Source organism: Micromys minutus, assembly GCF_963924665.1.
Source record: "Micromys minutus genome assembly, chromosome: 5".
Taxonomy (NCBI): domain Eukaryota; kingdom Metazoa; phylum Chordata; class Mammalia; order Rodentia; family Muridae; genus Micromys; species Micromys minutus.
This window is the reverse complement of record NC_137974.1, coordinates 40,290,707-40,315,554: the sequence shown is the minus strand read 5'-3', so window position 1 is coordinate 40,315,554 and position 24,848 is coordinate 40,290,707. Positions and strand designations below refer to the sequence as shown.

General features: G+C 38.5%; 1 protein-coding gene across 1 annotated transcript in view; it reads right to left on the bottom strand.

Annotated features, from left to right (window-relative positions):
* Positions 1-24,848, bottom strand: part of GPC5 (glypican 5) — a gene marked incomplete at both ends in the record, with an annotated part of 1,421,492 nt that overhangs the window by 1,383,512 nt on the left and 13,132 nt on the right. The window contains one exon of the mRNA XM_080916837.1: positions 1,090-1,251. Within this exon, the coding sequence (XP_080772963.1) occupies positions 1,090-1,251 (162 nt within the window). The remainder of the gene's footprint in view (positions 1-1,089; positions 1,252-24,848) is intronic.

Below are 24,848 nucleotides of genomic sequence, written 5' to 3'. Positions count from 1 at the left end.
GGCTTATTATAAATATAAAAGTTTTGTGTCTTTTATTTGGGAACTAAGTGATCTACGATAGAGCAGAAATTCCCAATTAATATTTACCACAATATATCTGAACCAATATTTTAGAATCTAAAATTTCAAAATTTCTGAAGAAAAAACTCACCAGTTCATAATGAATTATATTTTAACTCAAGTTGAATTTTATTCTAATTTAGTGTATTTACTTTATTTACTATGTATAATTTTTAAAATCAGCTTTGTGATTTAGTTATGCATGTAAACAATGCACATTATTTGCATATATTGACAATTCATATGCCGACCACACAGGAAAACTAACAGAACCTATATCCCACGTTGAGCAGAGCTATAAATTGATTTTTAAACCATGTGAACTATTTTTTTGCATTTTAATCATAGGCACCATAGCTAATGCTTTATATTGAAAAATAAGCTATTTTGTTACAGTAATAAAAAATTTTACGAAAAAGACCATCTATTCTTCAGAGTACCTATTAATTTCATAATCCATTCATTTTATATATCAACATGCTGTTTGATTTAGTGACGAATTCTGAAGCTAGTTGAACCTTAGCCATCAACATCTCCCACGTTACTATTTACCACTCTTGGATACACTCAATACCTCAAACCTGTGTTCTCATGAAAACCACGTGAAATTTCCAGGAGAAAACTCAAGATAAATATTTCTTCAATTCATATGTTTAAAGACAAGCTTATGATTATCCAGGTAAAATCCACTGAGATTTTATGTTACCTTCCCCTGCAATGGGATCTAATAAATATGAGTTTCCACTGGGATAAAATAATGGGTGAGTCATGAAAAGCTGGAAGGACTGAAGAATGTTATACATTCCTATAGATTATTTCAATAACACAACATTTTCTCCTGTTGTATTCAATATGCGCTCAGGAAGCCTCCATGCATAATTTATAATGGCTGGAACAACAAACTTCACTTTAGAACAGAATGATACACAATGACAAAGAAATAAACCTAGCCAGGTTTACCAGTATTGCTATCACAAGTGCATGGCTTAAAGGGGCTGGTCATTAGTGTCAGAACTCAAATCCATCTACCTTGAAAAGCAGCTGCATTTCGAGATATTAGCAACTTCAGTGTTGAGCTGGATGTCTGAAGCACCTGCTGCAAATCTTGCCGAGCTGCAGTCTGGTACCTCTCCTCCATCTTCCTGGTACAGCATGTTGGGGTTTTGGATAGGCAAACCTGAAGATCAGGTCCTGAAAGACAAATGGTATTTTTCACAATGACTCTCAGTCCATTTAAGAAGCATAACAGGTTACAGAACAAATGCTATAACTAATCCAGTATGCGAGAAGTTTGTGTACAGTGTAAAAATATTGATTCATAAGTGCATGAGTTATCAGAAAACTTACCTATCAAAAACTATTACCACATAAAGTCCAGTAGCCTAGGGATGCCAAGAGACTCACACCATGTTGTTCCCCAAAGGTATTCCTCTTTGCAATCAATGTTTAAGCAAAGCATTGGTAGTTTGGGCTACCTAGATCTTATATAATTCTCCATGCAAATTTGTTAGAATTGCTTAAGAATGTTTGGATTTTTTTTTTTCTGTTTTGTTTTGTTTTGTTTTTTTGACCCATGGAGTTTCAGGGCTCCCACATTAGCTCTGCATTAAATTATTACTAAAATAAAGAAAAAATAAAGAGTGTCCACAGGCATGCACATCCACACACATCACCAATGTTACAGCCGCCTGTCCAGCTCTCCCCCGACATCCATAGAGACAGGCTGAAGGCTCTTTAACTAAAGTTATTCTCAAAGAAGTGAAAATATGTAAAGTCACTTCGTTCTTTCTGCCAATATGGGATATCAACAACAATGCTGGCTCTAGTTTGCTGGAGTTGAACAACAAACAACATTATTTGAGCATTTTACAAAGGTAAGAGGCATCAGATATTACATTCCATTAGGTAAAAGGCTGACATTCTTTCATTTGTCTTACCTAAAGTGATACACAAGCAAATTTTATTACAAAGAATAAAATTGATTGAAAAAAAAAACGAGCAATGCTGTACTCTCGGGTTTGCCCTTCAATGGGAACAGGAGGATTAGCGCTCAGAAAAGCACAGTAATAAATAAGAGAGAGGGAAAACTAACACTGAAGCATATAACCCTCTTCAGTGAAGAATAACTGGAAGGATTTTAAAATACCTGCGGTGGACTATTGCAAGCATGACTCCAGAAGGCAACACTGTTTTCTACCTCAAATTTCTATTTGTGGCCTAGGAATGTGCCCTGAACAATATATCACCTGCAGTGCATTTAATAAGAATGGCTCTATGGCCCTATATGTCCATGCACTTGAATGTGTAGTCACCAAATAGTGGCTCTATCTGAAAGAATTAAGATTAGGAGGCATGGCATTGTTGGGGATCTCTCTCTCTCTCTCTCTCTCTCTCTCTCTCTCTCTCTCTCTCTCTCTCTCTCTCTCTCTCTCTCTCTCTCTCCCTCTCTCCCTCCCTCCTTCCCTCCCTCCCTTCCTCTCTCTCTCTCTCTCTTTCTCTGTCTCCCTCCTCACCCCCACATCCCACCTCCATCCCTGCCATGGGCCATGTTAAGCTCTCAGCAACTGCTCCAGCACTGGTCTACATGCAGCCGTGCTCCTGCCTTGATGATAATGGACTAATCTCTGAAATTGTACGCAAACCCCAAAGCCCTCATTAAATGTTTGCCTGTTTGGTTTTTGTGTAGAAACCGACCTTGGTCACAGTGTCTCTTCAGAGTAATAGGATAGTGACTAAGACACCACTTTTCTCTGATTCTCCCTCCACCTAGGTATTTCCAGGACCATAAACCGTGTTATCTTCCCTTCAGAGTCTGATGTTGTTCAGTTCCTCATGGTCACCATGTTCCTCCTCCCTCTGTCTAAAACATTCTTGCTCAACACTTGCAGGAAGCTCACACCTCCCCCCACCCTGATTTATTCTTTGACATAGTTTTTTAGATCTGTGCTTCATCTTTCCAGAGGATACCTCACAACCTCCCATACAGCTAAAGACTTTGTAGCATAGACCTCTAAGGTGACATCATCTCTCCACTATAGTTATCACACTTAAAATGTTATAATCTCTGATGTGATACCTAATTACAGCTCTCCCACTAATACTCAAAAATCCCAAGTAGGAAGTGTTTAGCTTGTCCATTGTAATAATTACATGGGATATGCCCAGTACATCATAAACAGTCAATGATGTTATGCATTATATCCTTTAGTCCTTACAGTAACTTTATGATATCTATATACCATTACTGTTGCATTTTCATATCAAACTTCATTGTTTGAAGTTGAGGTTGTAGCTCAGTGGGTAGTGTTTGACTGCTACACTCAAGGCCCTTCCTCAATCCCCAGCACCTCAAAAAAAAACCAAAAAAACAACATAGTCCTTTATATTTGTTGAGTAGGGTACACACTTGTCTCAGGAGAAAGAAACAGGGGAAACCAAATGCAACATCAGCCTGGGTTACGAATGTGCACCAGCTTAGCCTAAGGTGTATAGAGAAAGGCTGTCTCAGAAAACGAAAGGCAGGGAAGATGGGATACACAAATATCCAGTGTCACACACCAAGACTACATAAACATGGTAGAGCTGATTCCCAAATCATAATCACCACCATTATTCTTCCAAGAGGAAAACAAGTCTGAAACCTATAATTGGCTGGTTTATGTATATAACTGGCCATTTCCTCTCCCTACTTAGAAAGGAGGCATCTGTTTGGAAAGCTACGAGATAACAAATTTAAGGTTAGGAACTATCAAAGGAGATTTACTCAAAGTAAAACAGTCTAAAATATAGCTACAGAGCACTCATTTGCCTCTTTGCCCAATTTTCAATGATGGAAAATACAATTAAAAAAAAATGCTGCAAACTGTTCCCACTGCTATTGTAAGCACATAGCCGAGAATACACTACACTCAGAACTCAAAGTAGACATGGGAGCATTCCATCTCTTGGAAGAAAAGCAGACCCTATTAACAAGAGTCCGCACGGAGGGAAGCTGTCATTTACAATCTTGAAATTTCATAACATCCACGCAAAACTCAATTCAAAGGCTGTCTGAAACACGATGCCACAGTTCGGAGGTTGGCTCCTCTGTAATTGCACGAATTTTAATCAATTAATTGCAAGATATGTTTAAATGACTTAAAGCTGGAGTGCCAGTGCAGGCAAAACCAGGGGTGGTTTAAAAGGAACCTTCTCTTTCTTCTCATGGTCATCCAACAACAGAAAGGATTCTAAAGTAAAGGAAATCCTGGGGGAAGGACTATACATTCGCTGTTCACAGTGTAAATAAGAAGGGCTTGAGAAGATGCTTGTTGATAAAAAGACCGCACTTCAGTTCTTGTGCTGCAAATAAAACAAGCATCAGAAGAAAGCAAAGCCAGAGAGAACACAGACATACCACAAACAACAGGGGCTTTCTTCTTTTTTTTGTTGTTTTTGTTTTGTTTTTGTTTTTGTTGTTTTCTTTTTAAGAAATCAAAGCCTCGCTTTAAGGAACATGGCATATCCCAACCTACTCTGAAATGGCAAGAAAGCTCCAGGCTACAGAGCAGGTGTCCTCTTTCTGAGTAATAAATTCAAACTCTGCAGGGAAGGCTAACAAGAAAACAATATTAAAAATACAAGAGTAAGCACTTCACAGAAGGAATCGGTAGCTAAGATTGCTGGGACTTTTCTAAGTTCTCACCCAGGAGCAGCAGGGTTGGCTAATTCCTGTCTGTTCCCAACATAAAATACTCACAGCCACCAGCCTGCTTAAAACAGGAACACTGGAAGTCATTCTGCTATATCAGTGATGGTAACTGTGCATCTTTTCTCTGTTTCTAAATTCTCACAAATAACCAGACAGGACCAGAAAAGTTTCTTTAAATGTGTGTGTGTGTGTGTGTGTGTGTGTGTGTGTGTGTGTGCGTGTGTAGCAAAGATGGCATTGTCTGGCATCAATAGGAAAAGAATGGTCTTGTGACGAAGGCTCAATATCCCAGTGTAGGAGAATGCCAGGGCGAGGTGGGAGTGAGTGGATGGGGAGCACCCTCACAGAAGCATCGAAGGGGTGTGGGACGGGAAAAGGGAGAACCAGAAAAGGGGATAACATTTGAAATGTAAATACATAAAATATCCAATAAAAAATGCAAAATTAAAGCCTAAACTAAAAGAAAAATTCCACAAAACAAAGCAGAGAAAAACTAGTAAACTAAAACCCTCACAGTATACGTAGAATACGACATCTCCAAAGCTTTGAGTTACAAACTAGAAAGAGAAAACTAACATGCACAAGATCTTTGTGGCATCAGAGTCTAGGAGGGAGCAGGCTTCAAAGGAAATGGCTTGACAAAGTAAAGAACATGAATCACAGCAATAGCAGACACAGGAAATTACAACCAACCAACTTGGGAATGTGCACAACAGCCTGCTCACAAGAAGACAGGGCTGAACAGAGAAGTCAACACCCCACCGACCCCAGAAGGGCTCTTTCTGAGGACAAAACTCACTTGGTAATGAATTTCCAGTAGACTCAAAATGTAACTGAGCCAGGAGACATAGAAAGATCACTAGCCAGCTCTGCAACATGGAGCCAGCCTGTCAGGCAAACGATGTTCTAGAAGATGAACTGTTAGATGGGACTGTCCTATCACAATGGTAAAATGTTGGACAGCCTAATAAGTCAACTAAGGAATGCAGAGAGAAAAAGAAACACATTGATCCTTCTTTTTTCTTTCTTTCTTTCTTTCTTTCTTTCTTTCTCCCATTTTGACTTACTTTTTGAACCTCCCTCAGAGACATGCCCAGAATAAAGTTCTACTAAATAACTGGACACCAATGGCAAAGTCAATTTCGCCCATAATAGTAATATTCATACTCTAAAACCACTTTTGACTACTTATAAATTTTATACTATTCTAAATATTAAATGTTTCCAATTTGTTAAAGGTAAGTTTCATAAAGCTTTTCCAAATATATTTTGAATTTTAACACATCAATATGTACATACATGAAGAATTTATTCATAGATATATATTTCTTCTTTTTATTATAACTTTAGTTTTTTAAAAAAAGAGGGATACATATACAGATTTTTAAAGGCATTTTGGCATACCATTATATGAGTAATTTTGTCAGTAGTTAATTCTTTTAGAGGTATGATAGCATGCATTGAAATCCCACTAGTTACCATAAGCATAAAGTACAATGAGGACAGAACGCAACATGGAAACAGATTCTTTTTGAGTATAGATTAAGCATAACAATCTGTGATTACCAAAAATTGCCACAAGGCTATTATCTTAGCTCTTGGATTATTAATGATTTAAAGTCCAGGTGTACCACAGTTTGAAAGGGTGATAAGCATTTATTGTTTTCCTTAGAAGGACTGAGGCTTTCATTTTTTTTGGTCAATGATTTTCTTGAACTTCATATGACCTATGAGTTGTTTCTGGGGTGTTCAGAGCATTCTGGAGTTAGTATCCAATTATCAGTGACTGCATATTATGTCAGTTCTTCTGTGACTGGGTTACCTCACTCAGGATGATATTCGCTGAATGTATTCATTTTCTTAAGAATTTCATAAGGTCATTGTTTCTGGTGGCTGAATAGTAATCCATTGTATAAATGTACCACAATTTTTGTATCCATTCATCTACTAAAGGACATCTGGGTTTTTTCCAGCTTCTGGCTATTATAAATATGGCTGCTATGAACATTGTGGTACATGTGTCTTTATTGTATGTTGGAGCATCTCTGGAGTACATGCCCAGAAGTGAAATAACTGGGTCTTCAGGTAGTACTATGTCCAATTTTCTGAGGAAACGCCAGACTGATTTCCAGAGTGTTTGTATCAGTTTACAACCCCACCAACAGTGGAGAAGTGTTCCTCCTTCTCCGCATCCTCGCCAGCATCTGCTGTCATCTGAGTTTTGGATCTTGGTCAATCTGACTGGGGTGAGGTGGAATCTCAGGGTTGTTTTGATTTGCATTTCCCTGATGGCTAAGGATGTCAAGCACTTCCTTAGATGCTTCTCAGCCATTCGATATTCCTCAATTGGGAATTTTTTTGTTTAGTTCTGCACCCCATTTTTAAATAGGATTGTTTGATTTTCTGGTGTCTAGCTTCTTGAGTTCTTTGTATACTTTGGATATTAGGCCTCTATCAGATGTGGGGTTGGTAAAGATATTTTCCCAGTCTATTGGCTGCTATTTTGTTTTCTTGAAAGTGTCCTTAGACTTACAGAAACTTTGCAATTTCATGAAGTCTCATTTGTTGATCTTTGACCTTAGAGCACAAGCCATTGGTGTTCTGTTCATGAAATTTTCCTCTGTCCCTATGTGTTCTAAGGTTTTCCCTACTTTATCTTCTAATAGTTTCAATGTACCTGGTTTAATGTGGAGATCTTTGATCCACTTGCACTTGCGCTTTGTACAAAGAGTTAAGAAAGGGTCTATTTTTATTATTCTTCATGCTGAGCTCCAGTTGAACCAACACCATTTGTTAAAGAGGCTGTTCTTTTTCCATTGAATGTTTACAACTCCTTTGATAAAAATCAAGTGTCCCTATGTGTAAGGGTTCATTTCTGTATCTTCTATTCTATTTCCATTGATCGAAGTGTAATACAACTTGAGGTCAGGGATAGTGATTCCCACAGATGTTTTCTTGTTGTTGAGGATGGATTTCACTATTCTAGGCCTTTTGTTATTCCAGATGAATTTGCACATTGCTCTTTCCAGCTCTATGAAGAATTGGGTTGGAATTTTGATGGGGATTGCATTGAATCTGTAGATTGCTTTTGATAAGATGGCCATTTTTACAATGTTGATTGTTTCCAATCCATGGCATGGGAGATCTTTCCATCTTCTGAGATCTTCCATGATTTCCTTCTTCAGAGATTTGAAGATCTTGTCATACAGGTCCTTCACTTGCTTAGTTAGAGTGACACCAAGGTTTTTTTTATTGTTTATAACTATTGTGAAGGGTGTCTTTTCCCTAATTTCTTTCTCTGCATGTTTGTCCTTTGAGTAGAGGAAGGCTACTGATTTGTTTGAGTTAATTTTATATCCAGGTACTTTGCTGAAGTTGTTTGTCAGCTGCAGAAGTTCTCTGGAGGAATTTTTAGGGTCGCTCATGTACTATCATGTCATCTGCAAATAGTGATAATTTTGCTTCTTCCTTTCCAATTTTTATCCCTTTGATTTCCATTTGCTGTCTAATTGCTCCGGCCAGGACTTCCAGTACTATGTTGAATAGGTAGGGAGAGAATGGGCAGCCTTGTCCAGTCCCTGATTTTAGTGGGATTGCTTCAAGATTCTCACTATTAAGTTTGATGTTGGCTATTGGTTTGCTGTATATGGCTTTTATTATGTTCAGGTATGGACCTTAGATTCCTGTTCTGTTCAAGACTTTTAACATGAAGGGGTGTTGAATTTTGTCAAATGCTTTCTCAGTATCTAGTGAGATGACAATGTGGTTTCTTTCTTTGAGTTTTTTTGTATAGTGAATTTCATTGATGGATTTCTGTATATAAAACCATCCGTGCATCCCAGGGATGAAGCCTACTTGATCATGGTGAATAGTTGTTTTGATATGATCTTGGATTTGTTTGCAAAAATTTTGTAGACTATTTTTGCATCAATATTCATAAGTGAGGCTGGTCTGAAGTTCTCTTTCCTTGTAGGGTCTTTGTGTGGTTTAGGAATGAGGGTTATTGTGGCTTCAAAACTTGAGTTAGGTAGTGTTTCATCTCACTATATTTTGTGGAATACTTTGGAAAGTATTGGTATTAGGTCATCAATAAATGTCAGAGAAAATTCTGAACTGAACCCATCTCGACCTAGGCTTTCTTTTGGTTGGAAGGCTTTTGATGACTGCTCCTATTTCGTTAGATGTTATGGGATTATTTAGATGATTTATCTGGTCCTGGTTTAATTTTAGTATCTGATATCTGTCTAGGAATTCATCCATTTCCTCCAGATTTTCCAGCTTTGTTGATATAGGCTTTTGTAGTAGGATCTAATGATTTGTTGAATTTCTTCAGTTTGAGTTGTCATGTCTCCACTTTCCTTTCTGATTTTGTTAATGTGGATACTATCTCTTTGCCCTCTAGTTAGTCTGACTAAGGGTTTATCAATATTGTTAATTTTCTCAAAGAACCAGCTCTTGGTTTTGTTGATTTTTTAAATGTTTTCTTTTTTGTTTGTTTCTATTTGGACAATTTCTGCTCTGAGTTTGAATATTTCTTGCCATCTACTCATCTTGTGTTTATCTGCTTCCTTTTGTTCTAGAGATTTCAGCTGTTCTGTCAATTTGCTGGTGTATGCTCTCTCCAGTTTCTTTTTGGAAGCACTCAGAGCCATGAGTTTTCCTCTCAGTACTGCTTTCATTGCATCCCATGGGTGTGTGTATGTTGTGTTTTCATTTTCGTTAAATTTTAGAAAATCCTTAATTTTTTTCTTTATTTCTTCTTTGACCAGGCTTTCATTTAATAGAACATTGCTTGGTTTTCATGTATATATTGGCTTTTTGTTGTCTATGCTGTTATTAAAGACCAGCCTTAGTCCATGGTGATCTCATAGGATGCATGGGAGTATTACAATCTTCTTATATCTATTGAGGTTTTTGTGACAAATCATGTCGTCAATTTTGGAGAAGGTACCGTGAGGTACTGAAAAGAATGTGTATTCTTTTGACTTAGAGTGAAATGTTCTGTAGATGTCTGTTAATTCCAATTGGTTCATAATCTCTGCTAGTTTCACTATGTCCTTGTTCAGTTTCTGCTTCCATGATCTGTCCATTGATGAGAGTGGGGTGTGTTGAAGTCTCCCACTATTATTGTGTGGGGTGTAATGTATTTTTTGAGCTTTAGTAGGGCTTTTTTTATGAATATGGGTGCTTTTGTATTTGGAGAATATATGTTAAAGATTGAGAATTCCTCCTGATAAATTTTCCCTGTAATGAGTAAAAAGTGTTCTTCCTTATCTTTTTTGATAACTTTTGGTTGAAAATTTACTATATTCAATATTAGAATGGCTACTCCAGCTTGTTTCTTGGGGCCGTTTGCTTGCAAGGTTTCTTCCCAATCTTTTACTCTTAGATAGTGTCTGTCTTTGTCTGTGAGATGAGTTTCCTGTATGTAGCAAAATGCTGGATTCTGTTTATGTATCCAGTCTTATACCTATGTCTTTTTATTAGGAATTGAGTCCATTTATGTTAACTGATATTAAGGAATAGTGGTTGCTGTTTCCTGCTATTTTTTATTTAGAGATAGAATTGTGACTATGTGTCTTTCTTCCTTTGGTTTTCTTGCTTAGTTATTTTCTTGTTATTTCTAGGATGCAGTTTCCCTTCTTTTATTGGATTTCCCACCTATAAATTCTTTGTAGTGCTTGATTTGTGGTTAGATATTGTGTAAATTTAGTTTTGTCCTGGAATATGCTAGTCTCTCCATCTATGGTGATTGAGAGTTTTGCTGGGTATAGCAATACTAGACTAGACTAGTCTCAATATCAGGGAAATCCTTCTGTTTCTGTCTCAGAATTCTAGTGTTACTGGCTTAGTATGCCAAGATATCATTTCAAGCATCCATATGCTTAAACCTTACCATGCAACAATAGAAAAGGAAATCTTGGAAACTAGAAAAGCTATTTTGAGCCTGTCTTGAAACAAATGTTAAACAAACCAGGAAAAAGGCGGAACAGAAAAATGTTCATGTCAAATCTCATGCACACTGACTATAGTAAAGAGGAGCAGTGGACAAGGGTGTGCACACAAAGAGCACACTGAAGAAAGGGCTGCCTCATAGAGTCAGATCAGAGAGTTAGTGGCGCCATTTCTAAACCTGCTCAAAGATAATGAACTATGCTCCATGCAGAAGTATGGTGTGAACTAGAAAATCTCACAGTCAAGGTGACAGTACTCAGGGAAGAGATGGAGGTGACAAAGAGCTTCCTGTGAAGACTCCAGTGGAAGAAATGCAGAGGCTGCGACACACAGGTGTGCTGTGAGTGGAAATGGGAGGCAAAACAACAATTGTAAAAAATCAAAAAGAATGAGAAGGTCTGAAATTCAGTGATAACAAAATTAAAGGGAAGTATGGTTTCTCCAGGAGACACTGAGTGGTCTGTGATAACTGGCTTTAATGGGCATTTGTATAATATTCAAATTCTATCATTAGTTCTACTCCATATTCTTGGAAATTGGAAATATTTTCATATGGAAAAGTAGACATCAAGATTAAATCAAACCATGTAATCTTGAATTTGAAGTATAAATAAAAATTGCCAAGAATTTTACCTTTAAGAAGTATATTTCCTAATGTTTTAGGAAAGACCTAGAAGTCATGAGTCTGTGTAGAATAAAGGTATCGCCCAGTGCGCAGGTTATGGCCATGAAATTACATTTCTCTCAAGAGGAAATCTAGTCCCTTTAAGAAATGGCTTTGGAACAAAATACGCACAGGAAGAAATACGAAGACAAAATGTGGAGCAGAGACTGAAGGCAAGGACATCCAGAGACTGCCCCACATTGGGATTCATCTCATATACAGACACAAAACCCAGACAATATTGTAGTTGCCAAGACGTGCATGCTGACAGGAACCTGATATAACTGTCTCCTAAGAAGCCCTGCCAGAGCCTGACAAATACAGAGGAGAATGCTCACAGCCAACCATTGGACTGAGAATGGGGTTCCCAATAGAGGAATTAGAGAAAGGACTGAAGGAGCTGAAGGGGTTTGCAACCTCATAGGAAGAACAACAATATCAACCAACCAGACCACCCCCCAGAGCTCCCAGGGAATAAACCACCAACCAAAGAGTACACATGAAAGGACCCATGCCTCCAGCCACATATGTAGCAGAGCCCTTATCAGGAATCAATGGGAGGAGAGGCCCTTGTTCCTGTGAAGGCTCAGTGCACCAGTGTGGGGGAATGCCACAATGGCAAGGTGGGAAGGAGTGGGTGGGTGGAGGAACACTCTCATCAATGTAGGGGAAATGAGATACAATGATTCCAGAGGGGAAACCACGTAAGGGGATAGCAATTAAAATGTAAATTTAAAAATATCCAATAAAAGAACAGAATAAAAAAAGAAAAAAAAGGTGGCTTAGGGCCTAGAGAGATGGCTCCCCTATTAAGATATTAAGAGTGCAGACTGTACTTGTAGAAGACTTGAGCTTTGTTCCCAGCACCCAGCTCTAGAGGTTCACAGTCTCCTGTAACTCTAGCTTCAGAGGACAGGATGCCTACATCTGACCTCCATAGGCCTCTGCATTCTCACATATATAGTGACTTTTGAGACAGGGTTTATTTCTCTCTGTCTCTTTCTCTGTCTCTGTCTCTGTCTCTGTCTCTGTCTGTCTGTCTGTCTGTCTCTCTCTCTCTCTCTCTCTCTCTCTCTCTCTCTCACAAAACTTAAATAAATCTTTATAAAAAAATGTAAATATATACAAAGTTTGTGGCATAAAATAAGTAAGATAATATCTGCTAAAGCATATTCCTCTGCTAGTAGAGAAGTACTATCAGGATCCCTCGTCCTAGAAGAGTAATCTGGAACTAGGTTAGTATGGTAGAACTACCATAACAAAATGCCATAGGCTTTGACTTACTGGATGGAAATGATTTGTCTCACAGTTGAGAGAAGAATCCAAGATCCAGGTGCCAACAGACTAGTCTCTCCCTGGCAGGCAGATGGCATCACCTCTCTGTAGCTATTGATCATGCTCACCTTAAAGTCTGTTCCTCTCTTCAGTGGAACCTCAGTCAGATGGATTATAGCCCTGCCTGAGACCTTAATTACCTCCTGAAAGTCAAAAATCTTCAAACAGCTACCTCAGGACCAGAGCTTTAGCACAACTTTTGCAAAGACATATTCAGTGTACGCTAGAAGAAGACTTCCAGAAGGAATCCAGCAGCCAAATATGAGAAAATACGATTTCCTAATGAAAAATCATGAGTTTCATAAAGTCAAATGCCTTGAAGAGTTTGCAGTCCCTGTTTTTTTTAAAGTAGTTCTTTCATAAAGTATCTCTCTCTCTCTCTCTCTCTCTCTCTCTCTCTCTCTCTCTCTCTCTCTCTCTCTCTCTCTCTCCCTCCCTCCCTTTCTCCCTCCCTCCCTCCCTCCCTCCCTCCCTCCCTCCCTCCCTCCCTCCCTCCCTCCCTCTCTCTCTCTCTCTCTCTCTCTCTCTCTCTCTCTCTCTCTCTCTCTCTCTCTCTCTCCCCTCTCTCTCTCCCCTCTCTCTCTCCCCCAGACTCACCCCCTTCTGTTTCCTCAGAAAAGAACATAACCAAACAGTACAAGAGAAGATAAAATAAGATAGGGTAAAAGCCCTGATATTAATGCTGGACAAGTAACACAAGAAAGGGGAAATGAGTCTCAAGAGCAGGCAAAATAGAGATATACCTGTTAGGAGTCTCCAAAGAACACCAAGCTAACAGCCATGATGTATACATAGAGAACCTGGTGTAGACCCACGCAGGCTCTATGCTTGCTGCTTTAGTCTCTGTGGGCCCATGTGAGCCCTGTATATTTAATTTATTGGGCCATGTTCTATGGGTATCCTCCATTCCTTCTGAATTCTACAATCTTTCCTTCTTCTCTTCTGCATGGTACCTCAAGATCTGAGAGAAAGGATCCAATGGAGGCCTCCAATTTATTCTCTCTCTGCATAATCCCTGGACGTGGGTCTGTGCCCCTATTCTTATTTTCTGCTAGAGGAAGTCTCTCTGATGGTGACAAGACAAGGCACCAATCTATTAATAAAACAGAATATCATAAGGAATCAATTCATTGATTTTTTAAACAATCCTGTTTTGTTTTACTCTATGTTTATAAGGTATCCAGTCTCTAGTTTCTGGTTATGCAGGCAGTGCTGGGCATGGATTCCCTCTCCTGGCATAAGACTCAAGTTAAATCAAACATGGGTTGGTCACTCCCATGAGTTCTGTGTGGTACTCTGCAGGCAGAAAAGGTTGTGGCTAAGTTGCAGTCCATGTTTCTCCTTTCATAGCCTCTAGCGTGCCTTCTTGTGTCAAGTAGACTATAACTTAGGGGTAAAGGTTCCAAGCAAGTGCCAGCTAACTTCTCTATGTCCAGTGAGCTGGGTAGAAGTTGTCCTCAGCAATAAGGTCCCACTGTCAGATTTCAGAAGCAACCTTCTATCTCAGCATCAGCTTGGGTTGTTTAGAGATCTCCATGGGATTTCATTGAACAACAACTGAACCAAATGCAACCCAGTCCCAGTACTGAAAGTCTTGCCTGGCTACAAAAGATGGGCAGTTTAGAGTCTATATCCTCCACTGCTAGGCATCCTCACATCAGACTGCATATCCTCTGCTTCTAGGAGTCTTCACTAGAATCATCCTCATGGATTCCAAGTTCCTACTTCACTAGGTTTTCACGCTGCCCTGCAAGTAACCTCCAATTCCAGCTGTCTCTCCCCACACTGTCTCCCTCCATCTATCTAACCCCTACCCCCTCCACTCTCCCACTCCAGCACCTCACTCTGCCTCCAACAACCACTGAGTGTTTAAAAGTACAATTTTTATTATACTTAAGAGTGTAGAGTTCACAACTGGAAACTGATTGACAAGCAGGAAGATTATATATCTTGCCTTTCAAAAATGACCTGTGTCAGAGGCTTCAAATGGTAGATGAAGAAAGTCTTTCTTAACAATAAGTTGGCAGAATAGCACCATTTACCAAACCCAAATGCATTAATGGACTGACGTGTTACACAGCAAATGGCTGCTCCAACAAAAGCAAAAGAAAAGGTAATCAACAGGAAGCCTCTCTACAGCCTTGTCATGTATAGAAGCAATGCCTGGCCAGAGAGTTCCAACCTGAATTTAATCTCATCTTTGAATCCAGCTGCCAAAGTATAGAAAACATGAAAGACTAAGAAACCCTTTCATCCTGCATCCTTGGTATGCAATTGGCATTATATAGATTGCAGAAAACTCTAAAAGCCAAGTGGCCCAGATTCTCAGCAGATATGTAAGCCAAAGAATGGACAGAAGGAAAAGTAATATATCAAAGAAGTCATACAAGATGAGAAAGTATCAGGGAGCTGTTGCTTAGCAATGTGTTTATCGATAATTATCCTGTAACAAGGCAGCAAAGAGAATTCTGTGCTTGGGGATGGACTCTTGGGAAACCTGTGAGGTGATGGCAAATTTCAAATTCTTGCCCAAAATGGTATTAAATGGTGTTCATCTTACATCTCATTGAATAGCATGTGTTCTGTTTGATTCTTGGGTCTGTGCTTTACTTTGTAATATATTTCGGATAAGGGATGCTGGTGGAAAATACACCTTTTTATTTCAAATAAATATCCTACACTAATAAATCTATGAGGTTTTCATAACTGCCCAATGCTTCACTGTTGCTGAATGTTAGAAATAGCCTCGGTGCCAAGTCACTAAGAAAAGCTAATCAACAGACAGGGATGATATGTACTATAAAATATTAAGTGCTAATTCCCTCCTCCTACACTTCAAGAACATCTTTTTGCCAAGGGTTTGGAAACTGACAGAAACTTGTTTCATACACAGTGTCACTGAGTTGAACATAACCTTCTATCAGGCTGTGAGACTAGCAAAATATCTAAGGGCAGCCTACAGTCCACTAAGAGCAAACCAGTTCTTTCCCCTGGCTTCTATTAAATCTCCATCTCACTAGGACACATACGATTTTGATGAGGTCTATGTCTACACAAGGAAAATTGACAAGCTTAAACATATCATTGTATTCTGTCAGTGCAGTGATTGTTTCAGAAATAGTCAGATACAAAAACAAAATGTGGTAAAGTCTTTGCTGGGACCCCTAGAGAACAAATATTTCACTTCAGCAGGACCTAAATGTAAAGGTACAAATGGCTCAGGCAGGTCTTCAGAGCCATGGCCACTATCCAAGTCACCATAAGAAAGGCATCTACCACATTCTCCTGTCACCTGTAACATTAGGATAGTTAGCTAACACACACAAAAGGACAGGCCACGCCATTTTCTCTCATTTCAGAACTCTAAAGAGACTTAGATAATACAAATATTCTTATTACAGCCTCGCCATAGCTTACAAATTTGTTTATTACTTCCTATGAGGTTTTCATTGCTCCATAAAATGATGTACAGATATTATACATAAAAATGAAAACTCTCATAATAATATTAAGTTCACAGAATCTAATTTGGGCCTCCTGTCCCAAATAAGAGACAAATTATGTCTCTGTCATGCAAGAAATTTGCTACAACTAGCCATATCTATTATGTGTATCAGTTAATTCTAGACAAAATGAACCAATTAAAGCCAAAGAAAAGAGGAGAAAGGGAAAGGCTCTAGGAAGGGGACAACATCTGGAAGACAAGGAAAACTTTAGGTTACATTTTCATCTTTTGCTCTGGGTATGACCACATTCTAAGTATAAGCTTACTAAATTCAAGTGAGTCCTCAATATTTCTGGAAGCTAGAAAATTGGGGTCAACAGCTAGGAAGGAAGGAAGGAACCAGGACCAGGAACTGAAGAGCAGGACTCTGATGTTCACTGTGCAGTACTGCTCAAACAGCCACTGTCTGACGGTCACCTCACTAGGAGAAATTAAATGGAAGGGTGGTGGTTGTCACCCAAAAGAGGAGATTGCCATGTTCACTCAAGGTCACATTAGTCACTTTCAAGAAGCACATTTTTCTCGAACATCTCTATGAATCTTAAATACCTTTTTGTTTATAGACAGTCACATTGCATTTTAGATCCTGGAAGTTCACCTCCACTCACTGAAAGATACTTTACTAAAGCCCATTTAATTATGTAATAAGCATCTCTTCTCATTTTGCTCAGTATCATATTGTATGGACTTATGCATGCATGCATGTGTGTATGTTTACATTTTGTGTATATGCTTATGTTTAAGTGTAGCTGAATGTGTATGTGCACTTATATATGTGAAGGTTCATGTGTGTTTGTATGTGTGCATGAACATGTAAATGTGCACATGTATGTGTGTGATTATGTGTATAATTTGGTCCTATTTCCTCCTAAGACTAGCAGAATGCAGACGTTCGTTTATTCCAAGCTTTGTTTCACCCAGTACTTTTGGTTACAAGCGTATTGTAAGCAACTAAAACAAAGTCCACCACAAAAGGTTTTCAGTAGAATACTAATAAATTTCTTCTATTACTTTCCTGCACATACAGTGTTTGTAATAAATTTAAGAAGACATTGTCTTAGCCCAAAATTAATGAGAGAGCTTCAAAACATTCTATCTAAAAAGAACATATTGCTGAAGACATCAAAAACTGGTTCAATAAACGATATAAAATAGTATTTATGGTTATTGTCTTTAGGTTTTTACAAATATTCTTATTAAAATGTCACTATAATTTAGAGATCCATTTATTACTTTGTACAATATTTTCATTGTTCCATAAAACTATGTACAGATATCATTCATAAAAATGAAAACTCTTAATATTTAGTATTTCAGATATTATGAGTTTTTGTAGTTCCATATTCAATGAAAATTAATGGTGAGAACTCAGAAAATTCAGGCAAATAAAGTCAATATAATGCTCCCAGATGGGATAGTAACAATGTCCTTATACATAAATGTCATTATTGCACCTTTCATCAATAATGTGCTCATAGATTTTTTTTTCCCTGGAGATGGTCAATTAGTGTTCCTGTAAAATAATCACATACTTAAATCCTTATTCATATAATCAATAACACACACTTCTGATATAAAAAGGTATGTTCTCAGTTTATGAAGCAGAGAAAAAGTCATGCAAGAAGGATGCTTTCTCTAACTTCAGGTCATGAATTCGGAGTCAACACTCAGTACTCAACAATACTCAACACTATTGATGTTAACCAGTTTTGGGAACTGTTGCAGTAAATATTTTAAAATGGCTTAATTTTTAACCCATGCTATTACCAGCTCTGGCAGGGCCATCTGGCACTGCGGGGATCTCTATCTTGGCACTCCAAGCCACCTTTAAGAACTCAGTCATGGTTCACTCTACTTCCCCTGCTGTTTCTGTCCCAGGTGGATAGGATTGCTCCAGCATGTTCCTTTCCTCCACTGCCCAGTACAAACATGACTCCACGGCCCGGTGACTTATCAAGCAAGTTTATATGTTAAATTCTCAATCTACAAGCCCTCTACACAATAAACTTATAACCAATGGGGAAAGATATAAACTGCCCATCTATATGAGATAAATAGACCCATAAAAACCCTTAGAAATAATAGCAACTTTATCAAGCTATAGATGCACTAGGAAAAACATACACATCTGCCTCCACCTTCTCCTTCTCAATCCTGCCTCCTTTTCTGCCTGCCTAGACCTTTCCCCACATACCTCTCATGTCCAATCACGTATCGCCTTAACATAAACCTACAGGGAAAAAAGTACTCTCTACCCAGACTCTTGCCCCACAACAGTAATAGCTGTAGTAACATAATATGGTACTTGTAGTAAAATATAAGTGAATTGTAATACCATTCCTTAGGAACCCTCCTGCCTCCCAGTGCTAAGAGTACAAGCGCATGTCACCATTCGCAGCCTTTTTCTCTTGGCTTCCAAGGATCAAACTCAAATCCTGCAGTCTGTAGTCTATTGCTATTTAACGATCTCTCCTAAATAACCTATGTCCATCATAGTTTTAGAAGTTGTCCGTTTTTAAGTACTAGAGGTTAAGGTTCAAGTTTATCATTATTTGTAGGGTGCTTATAAATTATCCAACCCATGAAGTAATGCTTAGCGAAGTTTGCAATAATTCTTCAGTCCTGATAAAGTCTCAGGAGTCCATCTTGAAGAGGAAATTACCATCATCAGAAAGATTTTGACACAGAGGTGCCGTCAGGGCTCTGGCCTGTTCTCTGTGGTGTCCTTGGTAATGCTTTCCTTTCTAAGCAGTGTCTGTGCCTTCTCTGGGGTGACTTTATCCACAGTGCCAGCCCTGGTAGAGCATCCCTTTGTGAGTTCCCCATGAACAAACATGAGTGCCATTCACATGCTCACTCTTACCCACCAGCCTGTGGCCCTTGATCTCTACAGAAAAACTGAGGCAATGTTAGCCAATGATGTCTGTTATTTCTAGAGTGAACTTTCTTGCACAAGTCTGCCTTCCATGAGCTTTATCACGTAGGAATTTGTCAACTCCTTTGGCATTGGTTGCTGTTCCACTGTACTTTTCAATGAATTACACACATATGTACAATTTCTATTTTTTAAATTATTTTTATCATAACTTGGAGGCTGGGGGCTGGTGAAGGAAAATAGAAAAGTTACTTTATCTTCCTTATGGTGTCCTTGTGGGTACACATGCAGACCTGCCTGCTTACATAAACAGGGGGCAATAGAGAGCAATTGTCATTACAAAACACTGTTACCTCCCCAAATAGTTGTGAGGCATTTTCTAGTTTCTAATCCCTTACACGACTTTAAATACCCAACACATACAAGGAAATAGTAAGCAGATAATTTGAATAGAGGCTGAGAGATAAAAGTGGATGGTTCTAAAATCCTTACTCCTGTGTCCTAGGGTCCATAGTCACCATGTAAGTATGGAAACAAGGATACTTTAGAATGATTGGCAGAAATACACTCAGGATAGGAGACCTCTGTTTGATAAAGTGAGATCATGAGGTCATTTCCAAGACATCTCTTATATTCCCTACTTGTCTATGATGCCGTAAGATGCATTATAAATTTATCCACACATTTTTTAAGTAGAGGAATCTTTTCTTTTTTATTACATGCAATGACATTTCACAAAACACTACAGAGATGTAAATGCAGTCTTATGCTGCTGTGCTCAGCTGAAGAAGCAAAAGCAAAGGGGTATAAGGGCAAGACTACTAAAATCAGAGATTCCCTGTTTCTCCAGTTAGGAATCAGGTACATGAAGAACTAATTAACTCCCGAAACTCTGAACATCAGAGCAACAGTCCCACCACATTTATAGGCATCTATAGAAAATGGTTATAGTTTAACTAAACTAATACTGCAGCATGTGAAATGTATAAGGCACAGAATATTTTTTTAAGTACATACTTCAGGAGGACAGAAGGTAAGAAAATGAGTTCTAGGGTCATCTCTGACTCAGATTCAGGATACTCAACATCATATCCTACTGATAACTGAATGTCCATGGATTATGAGACACAAGTGAAGCAAGAAACCTGGTACCGTCACCATAGCATAGATCCTCCACACTTAGAATAAATCCAAAACTTTAAGCATGAAAGTCATTCAGAGGGGCTCATCAAAGAAGTAAAACCATTTGACCATGCGTTCTCTCATTTTATGCTTTGACCATAAGACCCACAGTAACATTTCCCTAGGGTCTATTGCTCAGAAGTCCTCAAATCCAAGCTTTACTCACGATAAACTGTCACAGGATAGGTATATCCTGATAAAAGCCTATAGCAATCATCATAGGGATTTACTGTTATATGTAACAGTAGACACATATAGCATAACATAATCACCTCACTTCTCTCCCTGCCGGCTCCCTCTCCATCCCACTATTTTCCTTTGTCCACCCACATCTCCATCCTAGGCCTTCCCCCACAACTGCACTAAGCAATTTTGCTGACTGTATTCTTCTTTGTAGTAGCCGATAAGAAACTCAAAACTGAAGTCTTCAGCCTGGGTCACAATAGCATACATGGTGTCCTGGAGCTGATTGAAAATTATTTTCCCTACTACTATATTTTACATCATTGTTTTATTTCTTACTTACTGCAGACGGAATGTAAATATGTGTAAAATCAATGATCTACACTTAACATTTGAAACCAAATTTCTTTATTCCTTCTGGCTTATACTATAAGAATTTTTTTAAAAATTTAGCAAATCATGCACAGTGAGTGGAAGGGCATACAGTGTACGCCTACATTGATTATTTAGAGAGACACACATATCATATGCACAGGCCACCATGTGTTTGCATATCTCTAATTGATAAGATGTGGATGGATGGATGGATGGATGGATGGATGGATGGATGGATAAATGGATGGATGGATAAATGGATGGATGGATGGATAAATGGATGGATGGATGGATAAATGGATGGATGGATGGATGTAGGTAAATATAGGATAGAAGATAGATAGATAGATAGATAGATAGATAGATAGATAGATAGATAGATAGATAGATAGATAGATGATAGATAGACAGACAGACAGATACGTGTATCTGATAGTAAACTAAGATATATGTGTGTGTGTGTGTGTTGTGTGTGTGTGTGTGTGTGTGTTTTTTTTTTTTTCCTGTGCAAACAAACTGGCTTTTTCCATAGCAAATATCCTAATTTTCCCACTCAGTGGCTCTTTATATGAGAAGGATACAGAGTATGCCGCGCTTGCCCAATTCCACTAAGCAGCAGAGAGAAAAGCATGAAGCAGAACAGAGCTTGTATTCTGCTGCTCATCCTTCCCCAAGTCAACTTAGCTAGAATTCTCAGAATGGCATCTTTCCGAGTGCTAGTTGATGTCCCTCTATCTGAGGAGGAACGGTGGTCCCAGAGCATAAGTGATCCTCTGTCATTCCTTCTCAGGAGCTGTTACGTCTTCCTCTCACCTGTACTCAATTACAGAGTAATTTCCTGTTCATTTTGATTAATAAGTCAAATGAATTCATCAAATATTGATTAAGCACCTGTTCCATACAAGACATTGTGTAGCTATTAAGGTTAACAAGAAGGATAAAATATAATTTTCCCTCCAGGGCTCACATGATGAAGAGACACATTTATAAAAACTTAATGTGATTAAATGTCATAAAAGATACACCAAGTTTCTTAGAGCATCTAAAAGAGAAATTATATCTTCTTGGAGAAATCAAGAGAAAGAAGAGCATCTTCCATAAGGATAGCAAATGGACAAGGGTGTGGCTAAGATGAATTTCTGGATCTATGCAGAAAGGAACTCTAAAGGGTATTGATGCAACTGTGAATATTTGGGGGAGGGTTTCCACAACCAGATTCTAGAAGGAGACAAGAAATTCAAGTGTTCAAGTTGGGGTTTCTATTACTGTCATAAAACACAGTGACTCTAAACAAGTTGAGGTAGAGTTTATTCTGCTTACACTTCTACACTCAGTATAGTCCATCACTTAAAGGAGGTCAGACAAGAGCCCAAAGACAGCAGGAACTTAAAGGCAGGAACTGATGCAGAGGTCATGGAGGAGTACTGCTTAGGGTTGGCTCCATCTCATTTGCTTAGCCTGCTTTCTTATAGTACCCAGGGCCACCAACTCAGGGATGGCCCTACCACACTAATTAATAAACATGTCCTACTGGCTTGCCAGCAGCATCTCATGGAGACTCCTTTCACTCTAATGAGTCCAGCTTTTCTCAAGATAACATAAAGCCAGCACATCCGATTCCTTGTCAGCTTGACACAGTAACAAACCACTGTTAAATCGCATCCTTTCCTTTCTTATATATCCCCAATACCACATATTAATACCAACATTACAGTAAAAAAAATTTATAAACTTCAAAGTCCCACAGTCTTACAGGTTCAGATACTTTAAAAGTTCAGTCTCTTAAAAAAAAAATCCAGTCTCCCTACTGTGGGGCTCCTATAAAATAACCTAAATACATTTTTATTTTTACTTCAAGAGAAAAATAATCAGGACACGGTCACAATCTTAAAGCAAAACCAAACTCCAGCTCCAAATTCCAAGAATTCAGTGTCCAGGGTCCTGGATCCACTGGCTCTCTTAGGACTTGGGTAACTTCTCAGGCTCCTTTTCCAGTCACCCCCATAGATTGTCCACAAAGCTCATGCCAACTACCAGCTTCAGTCTGTAGCTGTCGCTGTTCTTAGCAGGTGTGCCAAGGTGCTGGAGTACTCACAGTGCTTAGGTCTCTGCTGCAGCTCAGGATCCTTTCCTGTGCTCACTCCATGGTACCAAGCCTCAACTCCTTTGCATAACCCATTTAAAGACTGGCCTCCAATTTCTACTGAGGCTTCACCTTCACCAGTGGCCTTTCCTGGCAGTGCAAAACCTCATCTGCTTTCCATAATCCCTTCATGACTTCAAAACCGTTACCCCCTAAATGACTCTTATACTAATAAGCTGTGCTGCCAGCCTTTGGAACACGTACTATGTCCTGATTCTAGGGAAAACTTCTTAGAACGTGAAGGTTTTCCTCTTTTTCTATTCTTTCTTTTTTTTGAACAAATTTATTTTAAAAAACAAAGATAAATGTACAAATTTTAAGCATTTTTGCACAAAGTATAAGAATATATTTTTGTCAGTGCTTGGTTATTTTTTTAAAGGTTTAATAGTGTGAATTAAGATCTTACTAGTTACAATGAGCATAAAGTACATGTAAAACAAGATGAAACCTGGAAATAGTCAAAGATTACTTGGTGTGTAAGGATTAAGCATAATGGTTTTTTCTTTCTTTTTTTGTTTTTTTCTTTTCTTGAACTTCATTAGTCTGTGAGACGTTTCTGGGTTGTTCAGAGCTTTCTTAGGTTACTATCCAATTATCAGTGACTGCATATTATGTCTGTTCTTTTCTACTGGGTTATCTCACTCAGGATGATATTCTCTAGATGCATGCATTTTCTTAAGAATTTCATAAAGTCATTGTTTCTGAGAACTGAGTAGCACTCTATTGTATAAATGTACCACAATTTATATATCCATTCATTTACTGAAGGACATATGGGTTCTTTCCAGCTTCTGGCTATTATCAATATATCTGCTATGAACATTGTGGTGCATGTGTCTTTGTTGTATGTTGGAGCTTCACTGGAGTATATGCTCAGAAGTGGAATAACTGGGTCACCGGGTAGTACTGTGTCCAATTTTCTGAAGAATTGCGGATTGATTTCCAGAGTGGTTGTATCAGTTTACAACCCCACCAACAGTGAAGTGTTCCTCTTTCTCCACATCTTCGCCAGCATCTACTGTCATCTGAAATTTTGATCTTGGCCAATCTGACTGGTGTGAGGTGGAATCCAGGGTTGTTTTGATTTGCATTTCCCTGATGGCTAATGATGTCAATCACTTCCTTAGATGCTTCTCAGCCATTCGTTATTCCACAATGGAGAACTTTTTGTTTAGTTCTGTACCTCATTTTTTGATAGGGTTGTTTGATTCTCTGGTGTCTAGCTTTTTAATTTCTTTGTATATCTTGGATATTAGGCCTCTATCAGATGTGGGGTTGGTAAAGATCTTTTCCCACTCTGTTGGCTGCTGTTTTGTTTTCTTGACAGTGTCCTTAGCCTTACAGACACTTTGCAATCTCATTAAGTCCGATTTGTCAATCTTTGGCCTTAAAGCATGAACCATTGTTGTTCTGTTCAGGAAATTTTCTTCTGTGCCTATGTGTTGAACTTTGTACAAGGAGATAAGAAAGGGTCTATTTTCATTCTTCTGCATGCTGCATGCCAGATGGAACAACACCATTTGTAGAATGGGCTGTCCTTTTTTCAAAGAATGTTTACAACTTCTTTGTCAAAAATCAGGTGACCATATATGTGAGGGCTCATTTCTGGATCTTCTATTCTATTCCATTGATCCACGTGCCTATCTCTGTACCAGTACCATGAAGTTTTTAACAAAATTGCCTTGTAATATAGTTTGAGGTCAGGGATGGTGATTTCTACAGATGTTTTCTTGTTGTCGAGGATGGATTTCACTATTCTAGATATCTTGTTATTCCAGATGAAATTACACATTGCTCTTTCAAACTCTATGAGAATTGGGTTGAAATTTTGAAGGGAGTTGCATTGAATCAGAGATTGCTTTTGGTAGCATGGCCATTTTT